At 40.4% G+C, this 26631-nt stretch overlaps 3 protein-coding genes and 1 pseudogene across 3 annotated transcripts; 2 read left to right on the top strand and 2 right to left on the bottom strand.

The window, feature by feature from the left end:
• The first annotated feature begins 170 nt into the window (after positions 1-170).
• On the top strand, positions 171-3410 carry otol1b (otolin 1b). Its single transcript, XM_039821849.1, has 5 exons — positions 171-437; positions 971-1386; positions 1493-1582; positions 2264-2335; positions 2422-3410. The coding sequence occupies exons 1-5, from the start codon at positions 412-414 to the stop codon at positions 3318-3320; spliced, it is 1503 nt and encodes a 500-aa protein (XP_039677783.1). The 5' UTR covers positions 171-411; the 3' UTR covers positions 3321-3410.
• A 647-nt stretch (positions 3411-4057) lies between these two features.
• Positions 4058-6723, bottom strand: LOC120549888 (titin-like). Its single transcript, XM_039787088.1, has 6 exons — positions 6607-6723; positions 6466-6501; positions 5928-6218; positions 5350-5622; positions 4753-5028; positions 4058-4651 (listed from the first exon to the last, which is right to left on the bottom strand). The coding sequence occupies exons 1-6, from the start codon at positions 6629-6631 to the stop codon at positions 4329-4331; spliced, it is 1224 nt and encodes a 407-aa protein (XP_039643022.1). The 5' UTR covers positions 6632-6723; the 3' UTR covers positions 4058-4328.
• Positions 6724-7704: 981 nt separating this feature from the next.
• On the bottom strand, positions 7705-15606 carry rabgef1l (RAB guanine nucleotide exchange factor (GEF) 1, like). Its single transcript, XM_039787077.1, has 9 exons — positions 15442-15606; positions 14605-14798; positions 14283-14452; positions 13743-13918; positions 12366-12447; positions 12119-12251; positions 11890-11981; positions 11508-11764; positions 7705-10309 (listed from the first exon to the last, which is right to left on the bottom strand). The coding sequence occupies exons 2-9, from the start codon at positions 14775-14777 to the stop codon at positions 9878-9880; spliced, it is 1515 nt and encodes a 504-aa protein (XP_039643011.1). The 5' UTR covers positions 14778-14798; positions 15442-15606; the 3' UTR covers positions 7705-9877.
• LOC120549951 lies at positions 14434-25982 on the top strand (annotated as a pseudogene).
• Positions 25983-26631: the final 649 nt, after the last annotated feature.

Raw genomic sequence — 26631 nt, 5'->3', positions numbered from 1 at the left:
AGTTGTAGTGTTGCCCTGGCCTCTGTCATAGAACCCTCTTTGCTTGGCTTTGTCCCACCCTAAGAGCCTGGGTAGTAGGTTGGATTTTGGAGGAATGCCTCCCATATCGGGTGACCCATTGCCCCACGGCCTTTGCTCCTCGCCTAGCTCGCAGCGAGGTAGTGCTCCTGGCGGGCGCTGTATCCCGTGTCACAAAAGCACCTTTCTACACAACAGGGGTACAGAGAATGGGCCACAGCACAGTGGTTCTCCTTGGGTCGGCTCCAGCCCGCCGTAGTTGGATTTCAGACCTCCCCCTGTGCTTCCAGCAAACACCCTCATTGGTGGGGATGTTCTTTTGCCCAAGCCTGGCAGAGATATCAGAGAGACCTGGAGCTCCTGGTGCTGCCTCCAAACCGCTAGAGAGGATAAATGACCTACCACTTATGCATAACTGGGTGAGTCTTATTCATTTTGTTAAATTATACATTTTGCACAGAAAGTTGATTGATGGGTTACTTATTAAATTATTGTTTTTATGTGTAACGAATGGCATATGTTGAGGAGCGTACTGAACTTGATAAAGATGATGAATATGCAGGTTTTCATTGCAGTTAAACGTTGTAGCAGCAGCATTTAATGATAAAAGCCATAAAATCAGCTTTGAATAGTCAAACTGCAGACTTTTCCAGTCACAATGGCACATGACTGAGAAACAAAGTAGCTCCAACCTGAAATTAGCGGTGTAGAAAGTGCACAAGTGGAAATATAGGAACGGAGAAAAATAATCCAAATTGAAGAAACAATATGGAGAATGATAGTAGATGAGAGGAGAGGTAGCTTGGCAGTGCTGAGTGTTTTTGCAACAGCGAACTGCTGATCAGATGTGCTATTTTTGTAACCTCTTGTCTTTAAACCTGAAGTGGATGGGAAATGAAATGAGTGTGAAAGTGAAGAACAGAAGAAAAGAGCTTTTAAACTCTGTTCTCAGATCCCAGTCAACCATGAGGATTATCTCCTGTCAGTCTACCCTTGTGGCTGTAGTTGTGGTTACACTCACTGTGGTGTCCTGCGCTGAAGCTAAGACTACACAGAAGCCAAAGTACCAGTACACCAAGAAACCCGTCCCTCAGATCACCGTGCACAGCCCTGTGACCACCAGCATGCCCAAGACTCTCAAGATAGTGCCGAGCGCAAATCCCGTGGATCCCCATCCGCTGCCCACCACAGAGATGACCACCTATCCAAATCAGGTCCCTCCACAGTACTACACAGACACCACCGAGCCCCCTGGTGCTGGCCCTGAGAATTACACTCTAGATTACAACGAGTGCTATTTCAACTTCTGCGAGTGTTGTCCACCTGAGAGAGGCCCCAGGGGGCCAAAGGGAGACAGAGGCATGGCAGGTATAAGACTCACTGATAAAACACATTTGAGAAAAATGCTTTTGATTTAATCAATTCATTTGTTTGTTTTCAACATTTTGAACTTATCCTATGTTTCCTTATGTAGGGCCACCTGGTGAAAGAGGCCTTACAGGAGCAGCTGGTTTACCTGGACCACCGGGAGTGAGTGGTCCTATGGGGTTAAGAGGAGACAGAGGTGAGTATAATATGGTTAAATGCACATTTAAAATTGCTTACTACATAAGCATTACAATTATATTATCATATATTACATTATACTAGTATTGATGTGTTATTATTTGATTTACTATAGATAGACAGAAAGGAAGAAGATAGATGGAAAAGAAAGAGCAAAAAAAAGAAGTAAATGTGTGTGTATGCATGGGTATATATGAGCTGTAGGTAGGTAGATATAAAGAAGAATTGTGTTGAATTGTTTTGTTTTTAACTAAAGGATAAAAATAGAGAAAGGGGGTAGGACTAGAAAAGTTTGTTTATGAACTTCTTCCTAATCCTTTTTGAACATGGGAATTTCTTATTTGAATTATTTATAATAATTATGGTAGATTGTGCTGAGAAGTACATGTCCTTATTTATCTGTCATCTTAGGGCCATCTTTTTTTTGTTACATGTTCAAATAAACTACTACTACTACTATTATATTATCATATATTGAAAGAATGCAGCAACGGCATATCATACATTACAAAGACATATTATGAAACACATAAAGCCCAGGGGCCCATTACACAACGGTGATTCAGAATAGTCAGTTTACACAGGCCCCATCAAATATATTGTTCTTCTTCATTTGTTAAAAAAATAAAAATACTCACATTGCTTATGTTGGATATTGTTCATTGAATCAATTTCTCAGGGGATAGAGGTGACAGAGGAAGCAGTGGGCCAGGTGGGCCACCAGGAGCCCCAGGGAAACCAGGACAAAAAGGTGCCAACTTGATCCGTTCATTGTTGAATTGTTTTATATTGTTTCCAGACTTCAACAGTTCTGATATAGTTTTCCTTACCTTGCAGGTGATGTTGGCTCAAAAGGTGAGAAAGGTGAGATAGGGTCGCAAGGTGTCAAAGGTGATAGTGGGGTGAAAGGGGAACCTGGCCAGAATGGGACTGCTGGTGAGAAAGGAGAACCGGGAAAAGAAGGGCCAGCTGGACCTCCAGGAGTGGCTGTTGAGATAGGTCCTAAAGGAGACAAGGGGGATAAGGGGGAGTGTGGCACATTCGGGGAAAGAGGACAGAAAGGTGAGCGAGGGGACACCGGGTCCCCTGGCATTCCAGGAGCGATGGGCATTCCAGGAATGAATGGCAAGCATGGTGCCCCAGGTCCTGTAGGCCTCCGAGGGGATCAGGGACCTGCTGGACCACCAGGAGAACCAGGGTTTACAGGACCTCAGGGACCACAAGGCATAAGAGGAATGCTTGGGCCAAAAGGGGACAGAGGTTACCCTGGGATGAGAGGTGAGCGGGGCATTCGTGGATTCAAAGGAGCTAAGGGATCAGGGGTTCCCCAGAAACGCTCAGCCTTCAGTGTAGGTATCTCTCCAAGAAAGTCCTTCCCACCCTCTGGCTTCCCAATCCGCTTTGACAAAGTTTTCTACAATGAAGAGAACCACTTTAATGTCACTTCCAGTAGCTTTACATGCATCCACGCCGGGGTTTATGTCTTCTCCTACCACATCACCGTACGCAATCAGCCACTGCGAGCCACGCTGGTAGTGAACGGGTCACGACGGGTAAGGACGCGGGACTCTCTGTACGGTCAAGACATCGACCAGGCGTCCACTCTGGTGGTGCTGCAGCTGGCAGTGGGTGATCAGGTGTGGATGGAGACGTTCAGAGACTGGAATGGGGTGTATGCCAGCAATGAGGATGACAGCATCTTCTCTGGATTCCTGCTTTACTCAGACACGGTCTGACTCTCTACTGAAAAAATGTTTCCTCTACTGGACTGTTCCATTCCTGAAAAGGACAAATACTGGTGGTGCTACACTACACTCATTACTTATGAACTGTTGGGAAAGCTTTACAGCACACTAGTATGAAAATGCAAGGACTGGCAAAAAAGGTCATGTTTAGTATCTTTTTATTTTACCTGTTGCCCTCTGAATAAAAACAAGTCTTGTTTACTGATTGTGTATATATATATATATATATATATATATATATATATATATATATATATATACAACATTTTTATATACACAACCTTCATCACGTAACACGCATAAAAAAAGATAAATAAATAAACATAGATGTGGGGTATATTGTCCAGTCCAAAAAATTTGGTAAATTGGTCAATGAGGAATCTTGAAAAAACACACACATTGCCTCCCAGGTAATTAGGGGAAGAAGAAATTAAAAAACGACACTATACAAATGTTTGCAAAATGATAAAGGCAAAACATGCCAATATTCACCATAAATTGAAATCTTACATACAAATATATGATGCATGTGTTAAGTATACAGAGACTATCACTGTGACCTATAATGTAATAAATATGTATTATTATTCTTACTGTAAATCCACTGCCCATGTTATTATACCAATACTTCTAATGAGAAAGCAGTATTGCATGAGGACTACTAAATATTGTACAATAGGGTTGTAAAAAAAAAAATAGTTCATTAAAAAATAAAATCCAGTAGTACATACTGTATGATTCATGCTTTATTTGCTTGCACAATATGACATTAGTTATTATTCCCAGCACTACGGATCCAGTTAGTTTTGTACAGATGAGATCATAAAGTTGACACTTGGTTACATGTAGAATTAATAGTACACAATTAACCATATAAAAAGTGTGCACTGGCAGCACAGTGTACATATGATTGATATCAGATAGCTAAAGATGTGGCAGTTGCATGTTATTACTCTGATTTAGGATCGTGTATTTTCTGTAATGTCCGATAACTTGTCACTATAAGACAGCGTCTGCAGATCCTCCAGACATATCACCAGATCCTCCAGACATATCACTAGATTCCTCAGACATATTGAAGGTGGTAGGGGTAGCAGTTTGTGTGAGAGATTGGACTGTAGATAGCAGAGTGCTTGATGCTGGCTGTGAAGGCTTCAGTGGAAGAGCTGTAGAGTGGGTGCTCACTTCAGCAGGCTGAATAAAAGTGGGAGCTGCAGTGGATCGGTGAGGAGAGGGCCGGGCTGCTGTTGGCTCAGCTGCAGGAGGCTGGGAGAGCACTGGGTCCCTGGTATGATAAGTGTGACGCTTCAGTATCTGTGGTCCTATTGGATCAGATACAAGTTGACCTCAGAAGTTTCGCAATTTTGACACGTTTGAACTTTTAGTCAAGGACACACAGCAGGTTACATTTACTTCTATGTACCTGTGACTTGTCCGAAGCTTTTGGGTTCACTCCACCTGGAGATGCCCAACTCAGGCACCTTGGCCTTGCAGCTGTACTGGCCTGGAGTCCGTTTGACCAGATCATGGTTCTCAGAGGTTGCTGTTCCCAGTCGGTTGTTATTCTTGTAGAAATAGAAGTTTATTGCAGGGGCAGGAGCACGGGCGTTGTATTGGAGGTGGCATATGAGCTTCATCTTCGTTTCTGGAATCAGGTTATTGTCTGCAGAGATCTCCAGAACTGGCTGCGACAGAACCTCTGAGATAGAGCCGCAGAAGAAGAAACATTACTGACACATCCAAATAGTTTAAAAGAATGTTGATATTTCTTTTTTTTTATTTTGGCAATTAATTATGCTAAGATCTTATGGGAATGGTTCAACATTATGGGAAAGGCTCCTCACTTTCTTGCCGAGAGTTAGTTGAAAAGATGAATACTGCTCTCAGATACAAGAGTGGTATTGCTCTTCTAACTTTTGGCAAGAAAGCCAATAAGTGCATTTCCTAAAATGTCTAACTATACATTTAACGTGTGCAAATTCACCAAACTCAGCATATGCAACCCAGAATGTAAACTCACCTAAGACCTGCACCAAAGCGTCAGCTGAAATTACAGAGCGTGTACGTCTGCCTTCATCCCACGATGCCCTACAAGAATAAATTCCTTGGTCCTCGAGGGTCAAGTTATTCAGGTAGAAATGTGGTTGGAGGCCATTCTGTCTCATGACTTCAACGCCATCTTTGTACAGAATCACCTCATGAAGTCGGGGTGTGCCTCGGACGCGACACGTGACCTTTAAGGTTTCTCCGACGAGGCTGGGATGAGGTGGGACTTGCAGGATAGCCCACCCTCCTGAACAAAGATTACAGAGAAGAAAGTGACATTGCAATAACATCTTGTGCTCTTATATTGATATTTACAGTAATAAAACAGGCAAATGGCAGCGTGTTTTAAATGTGACCAAAACTTGGTCACGTTTTCTAAAAATAAACACACAACGGGGCACCATGCAATATTTAAAAGCAGCTGGAGTTCAGTGGTTCCCAATTCTCAGAGTTGACGGGAGTAGCAGAAGTAGGAAAAAAGAGGAAGAAGAGGGTCTGACATGTGAATCAAGGAGATTTCTAATGAAATGATACTGATAAACAAGATCTTACCATCCACGTAAATCTCCAAAGGCAGACTTTGGAGAGTGTGTATGTTTCCCACTAATGTGTCCCTCACTCCTTGGCAGTAAAATTTCCCACTATCTTGAACCTTGGCTTTCCACAGAATGAGGTCCTTCTCAGACTGTGGGAGCTTCGTAGAGTCCCTGAACCACAGGTAGGTCCAGGTGGACTTGTAGGGATCAGTAATGTTGCATGTCAGCTTGACACTCTCTCCAGAGAAGATCCTTGAATCCCCTGACACCATTTCCAATACAGCTCTGAACGAGGTCACACGGGGAACTAAGGAGACAGACACATATGGGTTTGCTGGGGAAGTATATCCCCCCAAAAAAATCTGTATACCTGCACAGTTTCGATTATAAATGTTAATGTTTAGCTCATGAACTTAAAATCACATAATGCCATCTGTTCAGTGGATTGATTGATTCTATTGATACAGTATAATGTATGATTACAAAGGTTAACATTTAGTTATGTGAAGTTGTTCCATATCTAGAATTTAATAATAAGAATAGGTGGTACATACCCTCTGTTACTACAAGCTGTGGTACTGTCGAAAGAACTGAAAAAGGAAAATAATCCAGCATGAGACAAATAAAAGCAGAAAAACAATATTTTAAACACGATACATTTGTGAGATATTACAAATGAACGGAATAAAACTCACCAAGGAGGGAAATGAAAGTGTCCATTTTAATTTTTGTGAGAAACAGAGACTGAGGGAGATTCTTTTATTTCTAGTGGGGAGGGAAGTGAAAATGATGTTCCAACACATCACACAGGATATCCCTTTTTTTTTTTTTTTTTTTTAGAACTAACACTTTCATTTCAAGTGTATTTTTGAACTCTTCCAAAATACTTTCATAGAAACCTAAAGGGGATTACTTTTTCTTTTTTTAAAACAACAAACAAGAATGGATGGGTATTACAATATAAGGGACTATCTCCTTTTGTTATCGAATATTGACAAAAACAAATATTGAGAAAAAAAAAATATATCCATATATTTTGTATATATATACACACACTCCATTACAGACAGAATACCAGCTGACATGGGCAAACGGAGTGAAGACTGGTAGCTGGGGTTAGGAGAAGTGCCAGTTCACCTCCTGGGCACTCCCGCCTGTTAAAGGCAGCCCCCCTCACTCTGACATCTCACCATTAATGCATGTATAGATCCTAGGCATGTGTGTACATTTCGGGCCCGTTTGTATTGTAATAACTAACAACAGAGTGAAAAAACTGTAATTTCCCCTTGTGGTCTCAATAAAGTAGGTCTTAATCTTTTTTACATTTAAGTTTAACAAAATCTCACCACAGGCAGCTAGAAGAATAGAGAGGACACAGAAATAAATTCATACTAAAAAGTCACTTTGATTTGTCTTACTCTGACTTACTCTAATTACTGTCAAATATATTGTATACAGCTTTATAATGTATTTTCTACCTGTTTTATTTTAAATAGTTCCTCTTTTGATTGAATTTTTGTGATGCTGTAAGATTAAAATGTTTCACTGTATTTAGGCTTTTATTATTATTAACTATACAGCAAATCTGAGATTACTTAATACATTTACAAACTTTTGGTCTGCAAGAGCCTATTGACTATTTCCAAAATTAAAATAATATAAGCATACACTGGCGGAAAAGGTTCATGAATTGCAGAATGTTATATTTTGTTAAACTTTTACAATTTCTTTTTTTCCCCCCTTTCATTACGCCACCATGATACAGAACTGTATAAATTGTATCCATATAATTATCAGTGTGCCAACTCCTTATTTATTCCTAGCTTGCAAAATCACAAGTCACGTGAAACTACATGAACAGGAACTGCACCCGAGTGCACATGCATTTTCAGTTTTTATTAATCATCATCACACACCCATAGATGCAAATAAACCAATACTGCCCCAATAAGTTACATTTAAATAAAAGACAGTATCGCGTATTTCCCATGTGATACAATAACAAACCTATTAGATTACAAAGATGTTTTAAACTTCCTTAAAATACCTGATAAATGGCTTGTGCATACAGTGCAATATTAAGTTATTCAAGCTATTGTTTAGGTTTGCATTAAAAGTCCTTTCTCAAACTAATATTGGATAGCAACTGCACATTAACTATACGTGCTGCTAATAGGAATAAAAAAAAGAAAAAAAGATTCAATTCTAGCAACACAAGGAAATCTCAGCCCATGAGCAAAGGAAAACAAACAACTCTCCCAAACATTTCTGCCACGCTGTACATGACTGCCAAATACAAAGACACTGTTAAACAATACTGTTTTCACCAATTATCCTTTTAACTGAATATATCCGTTACTTCCTTCATTAAATGTACTTCTAAATTAAGAGATTTAAAAATCAAACAGAAAAGTGCTTCGAAATCAAATTGGTTATGTTATGTGAATTTTTCTGCACTAGTAAAGCAACCGGCCTTAGGAGTGTTATTGTGTTACTGGAAACGGTATCATCTTTGACTTCTTACCGACTTAATACAACAGCTCCAACGGAGCATAAATCCCCAAACAAATCACCTAAAAACTGATTTTTCTTTGTTGATGGGACACCCTCTAGAAAATATAAATGAATAGATGAAGATTTTACTATTCAATCATTAGAAATCATGTAACATGTCTTGAAGCAATGTTCTTTTAACCAGAGTACTACTGTAAATATTACAGGATTAATATCTCCTATTGCATCCAAAATAATTGATACCTGCCACTCTATAGAAAAATAAAATCACTTCTGTACATCAAGCTTATGGCTGGAGAGCGAGGTCTGCCATGAAAATAAGACCACAATATCCATACACGCTACTTTATGATTTACCGACATTAACGGAACATGACCATGCAATACCCGCTAGCGTTCACACACACGCACTTTCCCGCATGCACAACTGTCACACACGCACATCTCTCTGGATATTTCTCTGTAAGACAGGGAAATACACAGTAAACACAGCACAAATTACGAGCATGACCTGGAGAGTTATTTTAGGGGGAAGTTAAGTTTTGCACAAAACAGATTTCTTCATTTCCTTTGCCGATAACACATTTGACTGGAAACTCCCTATTAGGGGTTACTTGGGCAGTAAGCTTTTGTGTGTCCATTTGAGCCTCCACTGGTCAATTTACCTAGGGCCATCACAATTATGATAACAAAAACCTTCTCTGAAAAGCCGCGAAGAATGACAGAAACATGTTTACAAATCACATCTAACAATTTATACCGTCTGCTTAAATGTAACTACAAGGGTGACCAACGGATGAGTCTCCTGGAAGCCAATCTGTGAAAGGTTTCCCTGCATTTCTCACTTGAAAGGAGAAAGCACCAGTCAGAGCACGCTGGGGTTATATTTCCCAAATAGCCTGGGAACACCAAAAGGACATGACTGGGTCAAGTATGCCAGGACAACTCTGCTTATCCCGAAACTGAAACAGAAGCAAAACATCAGGGCTGCACCGCAAGTGCTGCACCGGAACTTTTGCAACCAGGGCAAAATGCTTAAAATGTAAGTGGTCGCCGGGACTCTCTCTGGGACATTTTGGGAAATGATCATTTGCTTTTTGTTACCTTTTGACAGAGCCGGGCTAGGTGTTTCCCCCTCTGTTTCAAGCCTTTATTCTAAGCTAAGCATCATATTTACTGTACAGACATGACAGAGGCCATTGATCTTCTCATCTAACTCTCTGCCAGACTATTCCTTTAATATAATAGTTCTGTTACTGCTCAGTGTAATTTCAGGGCCTCCTGGACTATGGATGGATGAATGGAATAAAGATGGCCGGAGTGGAAAGAGGGTCCATGTCAGTATGTATGTGCATACGGACAGCAACATTTAACACCAGGGAAAAGGGAAAAGGGGAAGGGTGAAGTAAAGTCTCCAGGGGACTTTTTTTTTCCTTTTTGTAGCAGAGCACATCAGCCAGCAAACACTTGCGGTAGCAGTGGTGGGGGCAGGTGCTCATTCTCAACATTATCAGAGTCGATTGCTGATGATGCTGCAGAAGTTGTCCCACTAGCCGTGGTTGCAGTGGGGTTTTGTGTCTCTGCTGGAAAGCTCTCCAGAACGCTCTGCACCTTCTGCTCCACTTCGTCCGTCCAGTCGATGAGGTCGCTCTCCAACTGGCGAGCCTTCTCCATGACCCTCTCCTGCCTTTCCCCGAGCCCCGTTAGCACGTCCAGCCGCTTGTGGACCTGATTGAGAGCGGCGCTGCCTGGGGAGCAGGAAGAAGCTCCAGAGGACTGTGGCCAGTGGGGGGACGCCTGGCCCGACATGTACAGGTCAAACTCCTCAGAGCTCAGGTTCAGAGACTGGCCGTCCAGCTTCTCAATGAAGGCCACCGCACAGCACTGGAGAGAGGGGATGTGGCGGGTCAGTACAAGAACATCTCACATGGATATCATCAGTCTGTGATTACAGATTCACTGAGATTTAAAAAAAAGTCACTTTTTTTTCTGCATTTGGTTTTTACTGGACAGTTGGATGTATGAATGGAATAAAGATGGCTGGAGTGGAAAGAGGGTCCATGTCAGTATGTATGTCACTCAGATCAATCAGATCTCATTTTAGACCTTTTAATGTGAATAGGTTTGTGAACATGACCAATTTACACTGACAAATTTATGAAAATGAAAGCAGTTGTTGACCAATCACAAGACAGACAACACCAGAAGAACATCAGACCAGAAAAGCAAATATTTTAAAACTTTTAAAAATATATTCAAATGTGAAACACTAGTGGATTAAGGCCCCATAGAACCCTAACGGCTGTGTCCGGCCGGGGACCTTTGTTGCTTGTCATTCCCCATCTCTCTCTTGTCTCTCTCATATAATTGGTTATAAAGTATCAATGGGTTAGGGAATAATTTATTAAACAATAGCATTTATATGTATTTAACGTTAAACCACCTAACGCCTTGAATGTTTCAGAGATTTTAGGACTTTTCCAACGACTATGGCATTCAATAAATTCCAGGGGGTAATTTGTGACAAATGTAACTGTAACTTCTTTATCTCAATCTGTCTTTCCCACTTTGCTACCAGAGTGAACAGCAGCACAGTGAAGCAAGGTTTTCAAAATTTCTAAATAAAGCCATAAGACATGTTACATAAAATGTTAACATTGCATCATGGTTAATTGAGACTGCTGTTTGACTCAGCTGCTTGCGACAGTTTGTCGTTATCCTGTTTTCAAAGATGAATTTCCAGAAGAGCTGGACTGATACAAAAATTGGACATCTGGCTTACGTTATTTAATAACTGTTTTTAAGAATTGTTTTTAGTTGAAACTTATTTTGGGAGGTGTTGATTCAAGGTTATGATTATTTTGGAGTATGTAGTTTGCCGTGCTGTTTAACTGTATTGAATGATAAAGAGAGGTGTTTCTGTCACTTCTGCATTGGCTTCATTTTCCAGCACCGGTGGTAGGCGCTTGATAACACCACACAATTTGACAGAACCACAGCTTCTTCAAAAAAATGTGGAAACGGAGACTTGGGGACACACAAAATAAACCACATAGATGCAAGCCTGTACTTATTTCCTCACCAGATTAGTGAAGTAGTAACCATCCTCTCCAGTCATGAGCCTGCTGGGGTTACTAAAGCGGGTGATGTACTGGATGTTGGACTGCAGTCGCGGAGGGTTTGCTTTCAGCACAATGTAGATGAGCGTGGGGAGGAAATCATCCGCAGACGCAGCCTCTTTCTTGCTGATTTTGATGGCGTTGAAGATGTGCTTGCTGCAACGGGTGATGCATGCCAACTTTTCCTTGGGCACACACTTTGAATCCATTTCAATCACATCTGAAACAATGCCGACATTTGAGAAGACAACAAAATGGTTTAATCTGAAAATCTTGCTGGATTGCTACAGCCAAGATAACGAGGTGATGTCCTACCATGGCCTTCTGAAAAGTAATGAGACTTACCCGTGATGGCTTTGACTACGCTGTCCGACACCTCAGCAATCTCCTCGTCTACAGGAACACACAGCATCTCAATGGTGACCCAATGCAAGGCTCTGTAACAGACCACAATAAAGACTTTGAGTTGCGGCCATTTCGCCTGCAAATGTGTTTTCTAGTGCTCAAAGGGAATGCAGAGAAATGATTATCTGAGAAGCAAATGTAAGCATCATTACAGCTTTTGTTTGCCAACCTGATTCTCTTCTGAATGGCCAGGTCTTTCCTCTCGTCGTCTGTGGTCTCAGGACAGAAGACGTCCTTGTAGAGACGAGTCATCATGTACTTCTCTACTTCATCCATAACACTCTCTACATGATCTGATGAACCTAGGAACAGAAGCGCAAAGATCAAAGATATACCGAGCAAAGACATTTTACACTGACTAATGTAAGTGATATTCACTGTTTCTATTCTTCTTAAGCGTAAGAGTTAAGCAGTACCCTTGAACTGGGTGTGGAGGCGGTCTGAGAGGTTCTGGTAGAAGTCCTGCACACACTCTGACAGCTCATCAGCACCCATGTCCTGAACAAGAAATGGGAATGAACAGATCAGATTTAATTGAATTTTTAGCTTAGAAATACATTCATGGTAAAGGAATAGAAACAAATTTGAGTGATATAACGTGCATCATTTTAATTTTGATAATGTTATCTGTTTAAATGTGGCAATTACTAGGCAATTTTAAATGGAGAAATAGTTCATGTCAATATCAAACTGGATATCTAAAAAACAGTGTTGCTTGGGACAGCACTGTGTGACAGTCTCAATCGGAAGCAATCAAGATTTCACTAGCTGTTTAAGGTATTTGACAATGTCATGTAAAAATAATAAAATAATAAAAGTCCATATGAGTTGAAGCAATACAAGCTCATTTCATTCAGAGATTGCGACGTTAAAATAAATCAGGACAGGTGGTAATGAAACACTATTACAGATAAACACTGTTGAAAGTAGACACATGGTGCAATCACAATGACTTGAAAACTATTAGCATTGCTATCAGTGCTGTATAGTCTCGCATTGCCAGACCTATCTCCACAGCACTGCGGAGGAAGGTCTGGCAACAGGAGCATACACTCCTGGATAGGAGAAAAAAACGGTCAGGGGTTGTTTGCATTTCTTTAAACCAATCACAATTGTCTTGGGCGGCGCTAAGCTTCGGACACAGCGAGCGTGGCTCTTTAAAATGGTCTCGGAAAGGAACTTGTTTTGGTGGAACATTTGCACCCCGCAAAGAAAATGCTGCATACGATATTAAATGAAGTTAACTGTTTACACAATACAGGAATGTGAGCTATATGAATTAGTTGGATACATGGTTAAATGTAATTTGCTCTTAACCAGTGTATCGCCGTGTGAATTTTGTTCATAGCAAATCCCCACCAATCGGTCCCAAAACATCCCAGTTAGAGAGTGAATGCCGTAAACATATTTTCTTTGTAAAATCAATCATTCCAGGAATGAACCAAGCAGGCATGCCTTGTTGCACGATCCAAATTTTTCCTTAAAACTTGCCATTTTCAGTGTGTAACATTGCTCAGAGGTTCCGGTTAACGTTGCTTGAAGCAACCAGAGTTTAAAGTTAACGCAAAGAAAGTGAAAAGTGGGGGACTTCCGGCGGTGCCGGAACTATCCTGTACCCGAGCCGGACTATTGCTGTATGACTTTGAGTAAAAATACAATCTTAAACCAAAAATAAATAGAAGCAAAAGTAATTTGTTAACAGGCTGTCCAGATTTGCATAACTATTCATTTATAGGAATTAAATGGTTCCTACAAACACACAAAAACATGATCAATTATCCACTTCAGCTCACCCGCTTATAGACCATGCTCTCAGTGAAGGCCCGGCACTGTTTGAAGATCTCCCTGCCAGACTTCAGTGGCTTGAGAAAATCAATGAACTCTCGCGTTGCATAATCACTGCCCACAGAAGAATGCCGGCTTGTAGAGGAGCTGGGGCTTGGGCTGGAGTGAGCATCAAAAGGAGTGTCTGGGGGAAGACATTTAATGTTACCCTAATCAAAGCTAAAAAAAAAAAAAAGGATGTACTAAGTATTTTCTCCTGATATCCCTTACAACATGTGGTAGTTGCACCACATGCTGCACTCTATAAGGTTATTTTAACCAAACTGTGTTTAGGTTACCCAGGTCATCAGAACTAATTCCAAAAAAATGCAGGCAGAGAGAAAGTTCAATCAAAGCAAGCCTAACTTGCTAAATGAGTATAAATATCACCATAACTTGATAACAATACAGTAATTGTTTGAATCAAGAACAACAATGAAAACTTGAAAAATAAAGGTTTGATCAATGATTAGCATCTCTAGCAGTTGAGTATGTGCAATAGTATGTACCTTTTTTTGGTGGTGTTTTTGTGGAAGGAGTAAAAAACTTTGTAACTGTATTGACTTTGCTGGACTTTTCCTTAGTTTTTCTTTCTTCAAACTTGCTGAAGGGTGTGATGGTAGGCTGTGTTTGGGCCTTCTGATGTCTGCTATATGCTTCCTCTTCCTCTCTCTGCAGCCTGGGGGAAAGAGAGTACAACTGTAATAGCTGTCAGATGGACAGGCGGACAAAAGAGCAAGCCAACAAAATGAAGAGGTAAAGGAACAATTGACAGAGTATTTGCCTTTTAGGAATAATTGTACACAGGACACGACACAGAGACATACACACCGCTCAGCAAGTGCCCAGTCTTCCTGAATCTGTTTTTGCTTTTCTCTTTGATTTTCCTCTCGCCAGCACTTTGAGCACAGGCCCTGCCAGCCAGTGTTGCCATAAAAACCACATCCTTTTTTGCAAAGCAGCTCTGATTGGTCCAGATGGATCCCACGGCGCTGGGTCGTCATCCTTCACCAAAGTTAGAAATACTGCTAGGGCAACCAGAAGATAGAAAACTTTAACAACCAAAACAGTGACTACGAACAGCAATGCAGTGACAAAAACGGTGCATTATCGTGTGTAAAAGAGACAGTTCCCATTGCCCATTACATTTGCCATTCAAGATCGCAGAACAACTTTCTACAGCATTGACTCACTGGACTCAAGTCCAGGATCTCACCACACGTCGTTAATCACACCCTGCTACAGTAGTTTATTCTAGCACTGACCAAAATGTCTAAGTTAATCAAGGCCCTGACGGCTCTAGTTGATTTCTTTTTTAGGGGCTATTGAAAGCTTGGACCTATTTACTTGTTAGTATTAGCTAATAGCTAGCACCTTTCTCTCGCAGCACTAAACTGACACAGGAGCTAACTCTACAACAGAATATCCTCTTAAAACAGCGTTGTCTATTATTAACATATCATTCTAAACGATTGTTGTAACGTTAGACAAGTATGTTCGCGCGGCAAATCAACAAGGGAATCCACAGCTAACATTAGCTGCTGGTGTTTACCTAGCTAAGCTAATTACACAGCTAACCTAGGCTATACGTTAACTAACGTAAGCTGAATAACCATTATGTTAATGGCGATGCTCTAGGTTGGCTACGTGAATTTTGTGTCAACATACACACTCATTCGCAGTGTCAAAAATCTATCGGGTAACGTTATCGTCGCTCAGGATCCTGTCTACTGTTGGTGGATGTTTACATTAGCTAGCCAAGCAGCTAACGTTAGGTTTGTCCCACAGCCATTTTGTCTGTCAGTAGTTTCTTCTTCTGTGATAGTTTTTTTTGTATGTTACAAATCAATTTATATCGATGATCGCCGTCTAGCGTTACCACATTGCAATAGCCCACGTTATTACTCAGATTGTAAAATAAATGTCATTAATTTGCTACAATGACTCGCCCTTTTCAATGAAAAATAAATACAATTCTATAACACAAGATCTTCTAAGGCACTGTTTAGGTCTCCAATTTCGTTAAACTGCCCCCTTAAAATGTGTTTTACTGGTTTGTCCAGATATTACAACAAGGCGAGTCTGCAGGCACACCTGAGGCTGTAGTGCTTATTGTAAAGAAACCCAAACTCTGGAGATGCGGCCCAAAGTTGTTGTTTTTTTAAAGGAGACATATGTTCATTTTGGGTTCATACTTAAAATAAAACAAATTATTTTTCTCATACTGTCTGTCTGAACATACCTGAAATTTGTATCACGTTGATGTTTGTTCAAGTGATAATTTTTCACCAGTTTTTATTAGTTATTTGATGCTATAAAAACAGGATGAAACGTCATGATTGACAGCTGTGATTGATTCACGATTGGGTGGGTGTAGGCTAGGCAGGAATTCGATAGGCTACCACAGCTCCACTGCCTGATCACTGCTTTGAAGACTTTGGCTCCAAAATTTCAAGATGGCGACGCCCGTATTTGGGATATTTTCATAGACAGAATATAAGAATGGACCAACAGATCCTGTTGCTCTGGACGGAGACCAGTGAAGGATATTAGAAGCACTTTTCCGGTGAGCGCACAGCCTCCAAGAGAGATGACGTAAATGTGACGTGAGCAACCTGTCTGAAAGTTGTAGGCCTAAGTCTTCTGGTAGCTGTGCCAAGAGAAATCTCAATCATTCCCAATCTTACAGAGACGGAGAGCGTGGGTATATGTAAGGAGACAACATGGACACACGCTAATTGCTAACTAAAATGTTACTTAACATTAGTAATTAAACCTAAACAGCTCATGTAAGTGGAAACTGCCTGCGAGCTTCTCCTGTACTATACGGTAATTCCTCTACTATGTGACACAATCGTTAGCCTATTTTTACAAAAACGTCTGCTACGGAGCCAAAACGTGAGGTACAAGGTAATGGAGCCTTTTACACTTTTTCATGTTTCTTTAGAAATAAACAATGGACAAATAGAGTCTTTAAACGCTTCAGATGTAAAGTTATTCGCTGTCAAAGTGATGTCAAAATGAATGGCAGTCAGTTGAATACTAACAGGAGGTGATCGTTTTGTAGCATCAAAATGGCGCCATAGGAGGTTCGAGTTCTGAAGCGAAGCTTAGGAAGCTAACCCCCTTGGATATTTTAGCTTGACTTTTGTAAAATTGGGTGGGAGGAAATTAGCCTGGATGCCAGTCAAACTTAGCCCCGCCCACAACATTTGAGGTTGGGAAGTTCAGTCTGGACTTGATCCGTTGTGGAGCAATGGTACACGATCTGTGCTGCCTGCACGATCCCTTCTGTTGTATGAGGATTTACGACACTGCATGATCTGTTCCCTGCTTCCGGTCGTAGTTGGAGCGGTCTGCCATTAGCCTCCAGAGGCAAGCTAACGTTAGTTTAGCTAACAGCTAATTCGGCTAACCGCTAGCTGAGACAGCATGTAATAACTTTAAAAGACCCTCAAAATAAAACCTGAAAATAACCGTTAAAATATATAACAGCTGTTACGTCAGTTCTACTTTACTTGTGCTAATTTCAAATACAATCAATCAATACTTGTCTTTATTGTTATTACTGTAAGTCTTAATTTAGCTGTAGCCTGCTTTTCCCAGTTTAGTTTGAGTTAACGTTATTTTAGACTGAATCAAGCTGTCAGCTAGCGGTTAGCCGAATTAGATGTTAGCTAAAATAACATTAGCTTCCCAGTGGAGGCCAACGTGGAACAGATCATGCAGTGTTGTATCCTAGGTAAAACAGGATTATCATCTGCGCATGCACGAACATCTTGCGCATGCACATGACGGATCGTGCAGGCAGAACAGATTGGACCAATCAAATTGTCAGGGCGGGCTTTATACGATGATGGACAGATGATCAACAGTAGGCTAACGTAATCAACCACGTCACCAAAGAGCGCTTGGGTTGAATTCGTTTACAACAAAGATGGCTGGAGAATTGAGATGTGTAGATTCTGCCATTGCGTCTTTTATAGAAGATATTGACAGTGCATTACCTTTAACCACAATCGTGTATGTATACACATTGCCACACCCGTCTGCACGACACGGAAACTGCTGCCTCTGCCTTTGCTCTGTCAAAGCCTGCATTTGACTTGCAGCTTCTGTTACATCTGTCTCCGTTGCTCTGATTGGTTGTAGGTCTAACCAATTGAGTGCAGAGGCATTTACTTTCCTGGTTCGGTTGAAACACGCCCCATAATCACAGCCCAATGGAGCAGTATCAGACTCATATTCTCATTATTGGATGTATTAAGAGAACTTGATATAGTGTTCGGTGCAAAGCCCCTTTGATTCCAATGAGAGTGCTCAAAAGCGCATAAAGCCTGACTGGCCCATGACGTCATGATGGACATGCGCACTAGCAACAGTTTGTGTTGTCGTAGCAACCGGTAGCAACATGCACGACATGATCTTCTCTCTCGTGTCTCTTACAAGTATAGTTTGTTCTCTTAATACATCCATGGTATATGTGGCGAACTCATGAACTCGCCGTTTCATATGTTATTCTACATTTTTGGTGTGAATGCTGAAGGCAGGGGAGGCAAATTGACTTTCACATGAGGCACAGTGAGCTTCCAAGTGAAGCCATGTCCACAAACTGCCGCACTGTACAAAATCATACCAGAAATACCAGGAGAAGAAGAGAAACAGGCCCTTTTTGGACAGCCACTGTCCACACATTTCACATTTCTTACACAACACAACATTCTTGCATAGGATGCTGAGCAGGGTGTTATATCTCTCACAGTATTAAACATTAAGCGATAGGGGTTACGGTTTTCGAGCTAGAAGCAGGACTAACAAAGGTGTGCCAGAGCCTCGTCTTGGTGTTGAGGCCTGGGTCAGTTATCAGAGTCAGTCAGTTTGTCAGTTAGTCCATCATGCCATCATGTTAGCTGACAAATAACACCTCCTTTCTTCCACTCCTCTCTTCTTTCTCTACTCCTCTCCTCACCTCCTTTCTTCCTCTCCTCCTTTCCTCTTCTCCTCCTCTCCTTTTCATCTCCTCTTCCTATCTTACCCTCCTCCTATGTGTGTTTGTGTGTGTGTGTCTGTGTGTTTGTGTGGACTTGTTTAACTTGTGGGATCCCAGCAGCTTTGTGGGGCCAAAGTGCTGGACCCCACAAGTTTAAAGGGCTGTTTGAGGGTTAAGACATAACTGCCAACACACCCAACGTTTTATTTCCCCGGATTTCTCCTGTTTTTTAGCCTTATCTCCCGGACCTCTCTCGGCTTGTTATTTATCTCGGGAAACTCCCGTAATTTGCATGGCCAAAACTCCTTTATAAATAATTGGACAGATATTTGTCTAATGTTGACCATTTGCCAGATCTTGTATGAAACGCATCCTATACAATTTTCAACCTGTTTGTCACCTCAACCTTGCAACTCAGTTGCACAGTTGATCTCTGGGCAAGCTTCGCGGAAAATTCAGAGTCAGACCCGAAAGCAAGCTGATAAAAATGACAGGTGAAGGCAGTGTTACCGCAAAGAAATCGAAATATAGCTGTAAATTTCAACAGTGTAATTTCCTGTGTAACGTACAGTATGTGTGTGTGTGTTTGTCTGTGTGTGTGTGTTCAAGTTAAGCTGTTTTAAAAAAAAAATACAAACTCGCCTTAAACTCCCGTCAGGAACACTATCAGTCTTTTGCAGGTGTGGTTTTCTTCAGAAGTGAACACGCTCTTTCCAATGGTTGTTAAAAATTGCACAGGAACTGATTTTTATCAAACAAGTATCCCGGCCTTTACTTGCTGTATTTATTGTGGTTAAAACATTAAACACTGCATTACAACACAGTTGTTATGTTTCAGGTCTCTGTAAGTGAAGTTAAAGGTTAGTTTAGTCTTTTTCAACCTGGACCCTATGACTGGGAACCACAATCTTTGAAATTGCTCCAGTATTTAATTCAATTTTATTTATAGTGTCAAATCACAACAGGAGTTATTTTGGGACACTTTACAGATAGAGTAGGTCTAGACCATACAATTCAATGCATCCAGCAAATTAAAAACCAAAACATTACAGTTTTTTACAATCACTTTGGCACTAATTTCAGAACCTTGTCGTCATTTTTCAAAACTCTAGACACAAAACTCACAACCAATGATCAAAATACACATTTTTTCAAAACTCTAACACTTGTTTCAATTGCTTGGATACAATACACATAAACCTGAGATCATTTGTTCATTTAACAACGATCACCTGTTCAATATGACACAACTTAACATCAATGTATTACTATTTTAAAAAGCAATTCACACATTACATTTCAGATGATTGTCTATTCATTTCATTACAATCATCTAACTATCAATCCATACAACTGCTCAAAATGATAATTAACTGTTGCATTACTCTTAATGCATAGTTGTATGGAAACAGACAAACAGTAATCCATGTTTAGATCATGAAAGTTTCATGAACCAATTAGACTACATTATCTAGGGATGTAGTATTTCATCATCATTCTTTACTGTAATGCATTACTGTTTATCAGACACTGTTTCTATGGTCCCATGTACCACTTTTGAGACTATTTACAGTATTGACAGTACTGCACTGTATGGATGCAGGCCCTTGGAATTGCTTGTCCAATTCTGCCAACTCGTTACTGATGATTGAGATATATACTGTATATGTATATGTATATATATACATATACATATACATATATACTCGTACCACATTGTTCGCCATGCCCGAAGGTTTTTTCCAAGATGTTTGGCTAATTGCGATGTAGATGAGAACCTGTGGCCAAATCCACAAGACAGAGTTGATGAAGATGTAGTGCAGTAATCACTTCTTTGTTTAGCTTTTTACAGTACAAGCAAGTTGAGGAACACTGCATTTAATGTTTTACAATTTTACAGTTCTTTTCTTTTCTATTTTGTAGCTAATTATTTTGCTTTGATTCAAATAAACCTATGTTGTGATCGTACTGTATTGTTTTTCATCAATACATTTCAGATTTTGTTCAATGATTCCACTGTGTCTGTAGTATTCTCTCTACTACTGCATAACTTTTACAGGGATGTATTTACATCTAGTACCATAATGAAACATGTATCACCTATTTTGTACTACAATATTTAATGATTGTACGAACGATGCCACAGTGAAACTATGGGTAGCTTGTGTGTGGGTGATCTAAAGTAACGTTTCAATGGTATTTCACAATCAATTCGTTTTTTGAAACAATGATTGTGCAAGTGCAAGATTTCTTTAAAGATATGAATGCAAAATGAAATGTTTTGAACATTGGACAGTCTGTGTTACAAGTGATGACCGTTTTTAGTTTTGTGTCTAGAGTTTTGAAAAATGACATCACGGTTCTGAAATTAGTAGCAAAGTGATTGTAAAAAACTGTAAAGCTGATGCTTTGTCTCTGGTGTACAACAACAAACCAAAGGTTTATCTTATGTATCATCAGGTTTGATACCAGTAAAGTCACATGAAGAAAGTTCATGCAGTCATTATGAAATTCTTCATTGAAATTCTGTGATAAACGAAGCTAGGATTAGACTGAATGTACTGAAAGTGTTAAGTGTGTGTGTGTGAGTGTGTCTGTGTTTGTGTGTGTGTGTGTCTCTGTGTGTGTGTGTGTGTGTGTGTGTCTATGTGTGTGTGTGTGTGTGTGTGTGTGTGTCTGTGTGTGTTTGTGTGTGTGTGTGTGTGTGTGTGCGTGCGTGTGTGTCTGTGTCTCTCTGCATGTGTGTGTGTGTCAGAGTAGGTTACATACAGTGCCTTGCGAAAGTATTCGGCCCCCTTGAACGTTTCGACCTTTTGCCACATTTCAGGCCTCAAACATAAAGATATAAAAATGTAATTTTTTGTGAAGAATCAACAACAAGTGGGTCCCAATTATGAAGTGGAACGAAATTCATTGGCTATTTCAAACTTTTTTAACAAATAAAAAACTGAAAAAGTGCGTGCGCAAAATTATTCAGCCCCTTTACTTTCAGTGCAGCAAACTCTCTCCAGAAGTTCAGTGAGGATCTCTGAATGATCCAATGTTGACCTAAATGACTAATGATGATAAATAGAATCCAGCTGTGTGTAATCAAGTCTCCGTATAAATGCACCTGCTCTGTGATAGTCTCAGAGGTCCGTTTAAAGCGCAGAGAGAATCATGAAGAACAAGGAACACACCAGGCAGGTCTGAGATACTGTTGTGGAGAAGTTTAAAGCCGGATTTGGATACAAAAAGATTTCCCAAGCTTTAAACATCCCAAGGAGCACTGTGCAAGCGATAATATTGAAATGGAAGGAGTATCAGACCACTACAAATCTACGAAGACCCGTCCGTCCCTCTAAACTTTCAGCTCATACAATGAGAAGACTGATCAGAGATGCAGCCAAGAGGCCCATGATCACTCTGGATGAACTGCAGAGATCTACAGCTGAGGTGGGAGACTCTGTCCATAGGACAACAATCAGTCGTATACTGCACAAATCTGGCCTTTATGGAAGAGTGGCAAGAAGAAAGCCATTTCTTAAAGATATCCATAAAAAGTGTTGTTTAAAGTTTGCCAAAAGCCACCTGGGAGACACACCAAACATGTGGAAGAAGGTGCTGTGGTCAGATGAAACCAAAATCGAACTTTTTGGCAACAATGCAAAACGTTATGTTTGGCGTAAAAGCAACACAGCTCATCACCCTGAACACACCATCCCCACTGTCAAACATGGTGGTGGCAGCATCATGGTTTGGGCCTGCTTTTCTTCAGCAGGGACAGGGAAGATGGTTAAAATTGATGGGAAGATGGATGGAGCCAAATACAGGACCATTCTGGAAGAAAACCTGATGGAGTCTGCAAAAGACCTGAGACTGGGACGGAGATTTGTCTTCCAACAAGACAATGATCCAAAACATAAAGCAAAATCTACAATGGAATGGTTCACAAATAAACATATCCAGGTGTTAGAATGGCCAAGTCAAAGTCCAGACCTGAATCCAATCGAGAATCTGTGGAAAGAACTGAAAACTGCTGTTCACAAACGCTCTCCATCCAACCTCACTGAGCTCAAGCTGTTTTGCAAGGAGGAATGGGCAAAAATGTCAGTCTCTCGATGTGCAAAACTGATAGAGACATACCCCAAGCGACTTACAGCTGTAATCGCAGCAAAAGGTGGCGCTACAAAGTATTAACTTAAGGGGGCTGAATAATTTTGCACGCCCAATATTTCAGTTTTTTATTTGTTTAAAAGGTTTGAAATATCCAATAAATTTCGTTCCACTTCATGATTGTGTCCCACTTGTTGTTTATTTTTCACAAAAAATTACAGTTTTATATCTTTATGTTTGAGGCCTGAAATGTGGCAAAAGGTCGAAAAGTTCAAGGGGGCCGAATACTTTCGCAAGGCACTGTAAAAGCAGGAAACAGAGTTGCCATCTCATCCACCTATAGGCATTATGCAACGCAACCGCCCCTATCCACAGACTGTCGGAAGTTGGGGAGATTTCATGTGTATCTTTCTTTTTCTCAGACTACAGTTTAACCAATTCTGATACGAGATTGGAGAAATGGCAGGTAAGAGTTCCCGAGCTGAGTGCATTTTACAGTTTTTCTCGATTGCTTAAACACATTTCTTGAAACTATGCCTCGTATTCTCAAAACAGTAAACACAAATCCATAACGTCTCACCCAATTCACCAAACATCCTATTTTCAGGTCAAAATGAAGCACTATATCAAAACCATTAACTCTTGCTGAAAAACCAAACTTTGACCTCAGACGGGACACACAAGCCGTCACAACATACACACTAAAACTTTTTAAAACTAACTGTTTTGCTGTTCCCAGCTCCAGAGCAACAGATGAAACAGGACTGGTCCACCACGCTCATCCCTACCACCGAGGCATTCTGGAGGGAGAAAAAGAATGATAGAAAAGTTAGTCATTCATGAAGGCAATATCAAATATTTCACATGGTCTTAAATGACAGATTTAACCTCAGCTATTTGCAACAAGTTTCTGTTCAAGAAAGGTGTTTGTAACAAGTGGGAAACATAGTTTTGTTATTAAAGTCTACAGTGTACATATTTCCAAACATGTGGTACATTTTTGTTATAGTTTTTTCCTTTAAATGTGTTTTTCAGACTTACCCTGCAGACAAAAATTCCATCAGGAATCGTGTGGCCTTGCTAATCACTAATATAAAGTTTACTGAGATAAAACCAGAAATGGAGCTGAGAAGGAGGAGAACATGGAGAAACTGCTCAGGGCTCTGGGATACGAGGTGGTGAAATACAGAAACCTCACAGGAAAGGTACTTTCATTTATTTTTTTTAAAGGAAAATAAAAAAAATAAAAAAATTCAAAGTTGACATAGTGATACAGTAACTTTTTGTATTCTCACAGGCAATTGATGCTGTGAGTTCTCTAAACATTGGAAACTCAAAGAGACAGACAGTGTGGTGGTGGTTATCATGTCTCATGGGAAACAGGGAGCTCTCCTCAGTTGCAACTGGACAAAAGATGATGTTGAGAAACCAGATGAGTTCCCCATCGACAACATTTACAAACACTTGGGCTCAGAGAAGTGTCCAGCGCTGCTGAACAAACCCAAGATCATCATCATCCAGGCCTGCAGAGGAGGTGATCCCATCTATTCTCACACAACAAACACCAATATAAATAAATTTAGGAGCCTGCTAACGTCTTGTTGTTGCCTTCAATCAAGCGATGCTCTCGTGTACTGTACTAAAAGTATGCCACATGTGTTTCAGCGGAGAAAGGATCAGTGCTCGTTAGTGATGATGCAGTGGTCTGTGATGATGCGTCACAGCCAGGTCCACCCCCGTGTGCTGACGAAGAAACATAGATTTGTAGCCACATTTTTTTTTTTTTAAGATTATTTTTTGGGGCTTTTTCCATTTATTTAGAAAGTGGATAGACATGAAAGGGGGAGAAAGATGGGGAATGACACGAAGCAAAGGGTAGCAGGTCGGATTCGAACCATGCGCCGCTGCAGGACTCAGCCAACATGGGGCGAACGCTCTTACTGGGTGAGCTAGAGGTTGTCAGTGACCCAAGTTACAGAAAAAAGAGATGCAAATAGACAACAAAGACCCAATCTAGAACTACTACAAAGGTAAAGCTGCGTCGTTTTGTGTCTCTTTTAGTTTTTGTATTTTGCTCTTTTGTAATTGGGGATGGGGGGAATCTTACATGACTGTATTCAGGGGCCTCCATCCATCCATCTTATCCGCTTATCCGGGGTCGGGTTGCGGGGGCAGCAACTCTAGCAGGGGACCCCAAACTTCCCTTTCCCAAGCCACATTAACCAGCTTCGGCGTGTTGGCGTTCCCAGGCCAGGTTGGCGATATAATCCCTCCACCTAGTCCTGGGTCTTCCCCGAGGCCTTTCGACGCAAAGGAGCAGCGGCTCTACTCCGAGCTCCTCACGGATAACTGAGCTTCTCACCCTATCTCTCAGGAGCCTGCAGTCTTATAATCTATCCTTGATTAAACTTAATTAATATAAACATTTATATTTTTATATATACTTAACAGTGTGTAAGCCTTTGAATTAAAGGAACATAGACATTTTTATCAACTTACATTTAACAGGTTGCTTACTCATGGTTGTCCTGCAACTAGTCACCAGGATATTGGATGATTGGCGTCACCAGGCTCCTAGTTCTTCCATCAAATTTTAAAACACAAGAAATCTAATTTATGAAATCATTTGGATTTTCTATGCAGCCAAAGCAACATTGTTTTCATTTTAAATTTCTTCTTCTTTCTACAAATTGACAACAAAGACACAACGATAAAGCTGCGTCGTTTTGTGTCTCTTTTAGTCTTGGTGTTTTGCTCTTTTGTAATTGGGGTGGGGGGGAATCTTACACAATTGTATTATGTATTATTGTATATGTATATCTCTTGGTAAAAACTAGACAAACATCTTTACCATCAAACATTAATAACTAAGCTCCCTAAAAGCTTGTTTTGATTCTTAATGTGAAATCTCAACATTGAATGGGCATTTACTTTTGTTCTTGCTTGCGTAAATTTTGTCGAGGTAGGATACCAACATTCAGCACTATGATATTTTCAAACGGTTTTCTTGTACGAATAGTTGGACTAGGCTGGGGATGTCTGCTGTTGTGGGCCTAAGCCTATGTCGTGCTCTTTTACTTGATGTGTGACAATGAGCTCTCCAAATAAACTTGACTTAAGTTGATTCCTTGGCTTGTACCTTTGTTCCTACATGCACATATAGCTGCAAACATTTTAAGGTCAAATAATAACATAACGTTTAGACTTAAATGCAAATCTTTACTCACTAATGAAACCTAATATATGCAAGCAATGTTTGTGAAGAAAAAGTAACATGAGCTTAGCAGTAGATGCATAGATTTAAAAGAGATACAGAATGAAAATAAACCTCAATAATCTGCATTGAAAACTGCTAAGAATAGTTACTTCATAGAATAAAAACTAAACATACATTCTCTCTTTCTGTGTAGAAGTAAATGTTCTGTGTACTTTGACTGTGAGGAAAAGGAAATTTCGGAGTCCAGACAAGAGTTGATGGAAAGTAAAGGATATAGTTGCCCTACTAAAATGGGAAGTAATTGCTTGCAATACAAGAACAACATTTCAGTTCATGAGCTGGACAAAACTTAATAAGGGATATTAGAAATTGTGAGGAAATCTATCTCTGTCATCAAACGTTTACTCATATAGCTGTAATGTGGGATGTTTAAACAGGGACAGAACAAAATAATACATTAGCCTAATACAGAAATAGATATACAACCAATGGTCAGAAAAACCACAACAATCAACACAAAGACATTGGTGTAATATATCTCCTTCTGAGAGGGAGA

This window comes from Perca fluviatilis, chromosome 2, assembly GCF_010015445.1.
Source record: "Perca fluviatilis chromosome 2, GENO_Pfluv_1.0, whole genome shotgun sequence".
Lineage (NCBI taxonomy): Eukaryota > Metazoa > Chordata > Actinopteri > Perciformes > Percidae > Perca > Perca fluviatilis.
Note: the sequence above shows the minus strand (reverse complement) of the source record. Positions and strands in the feature narration are given on the sequence as shown.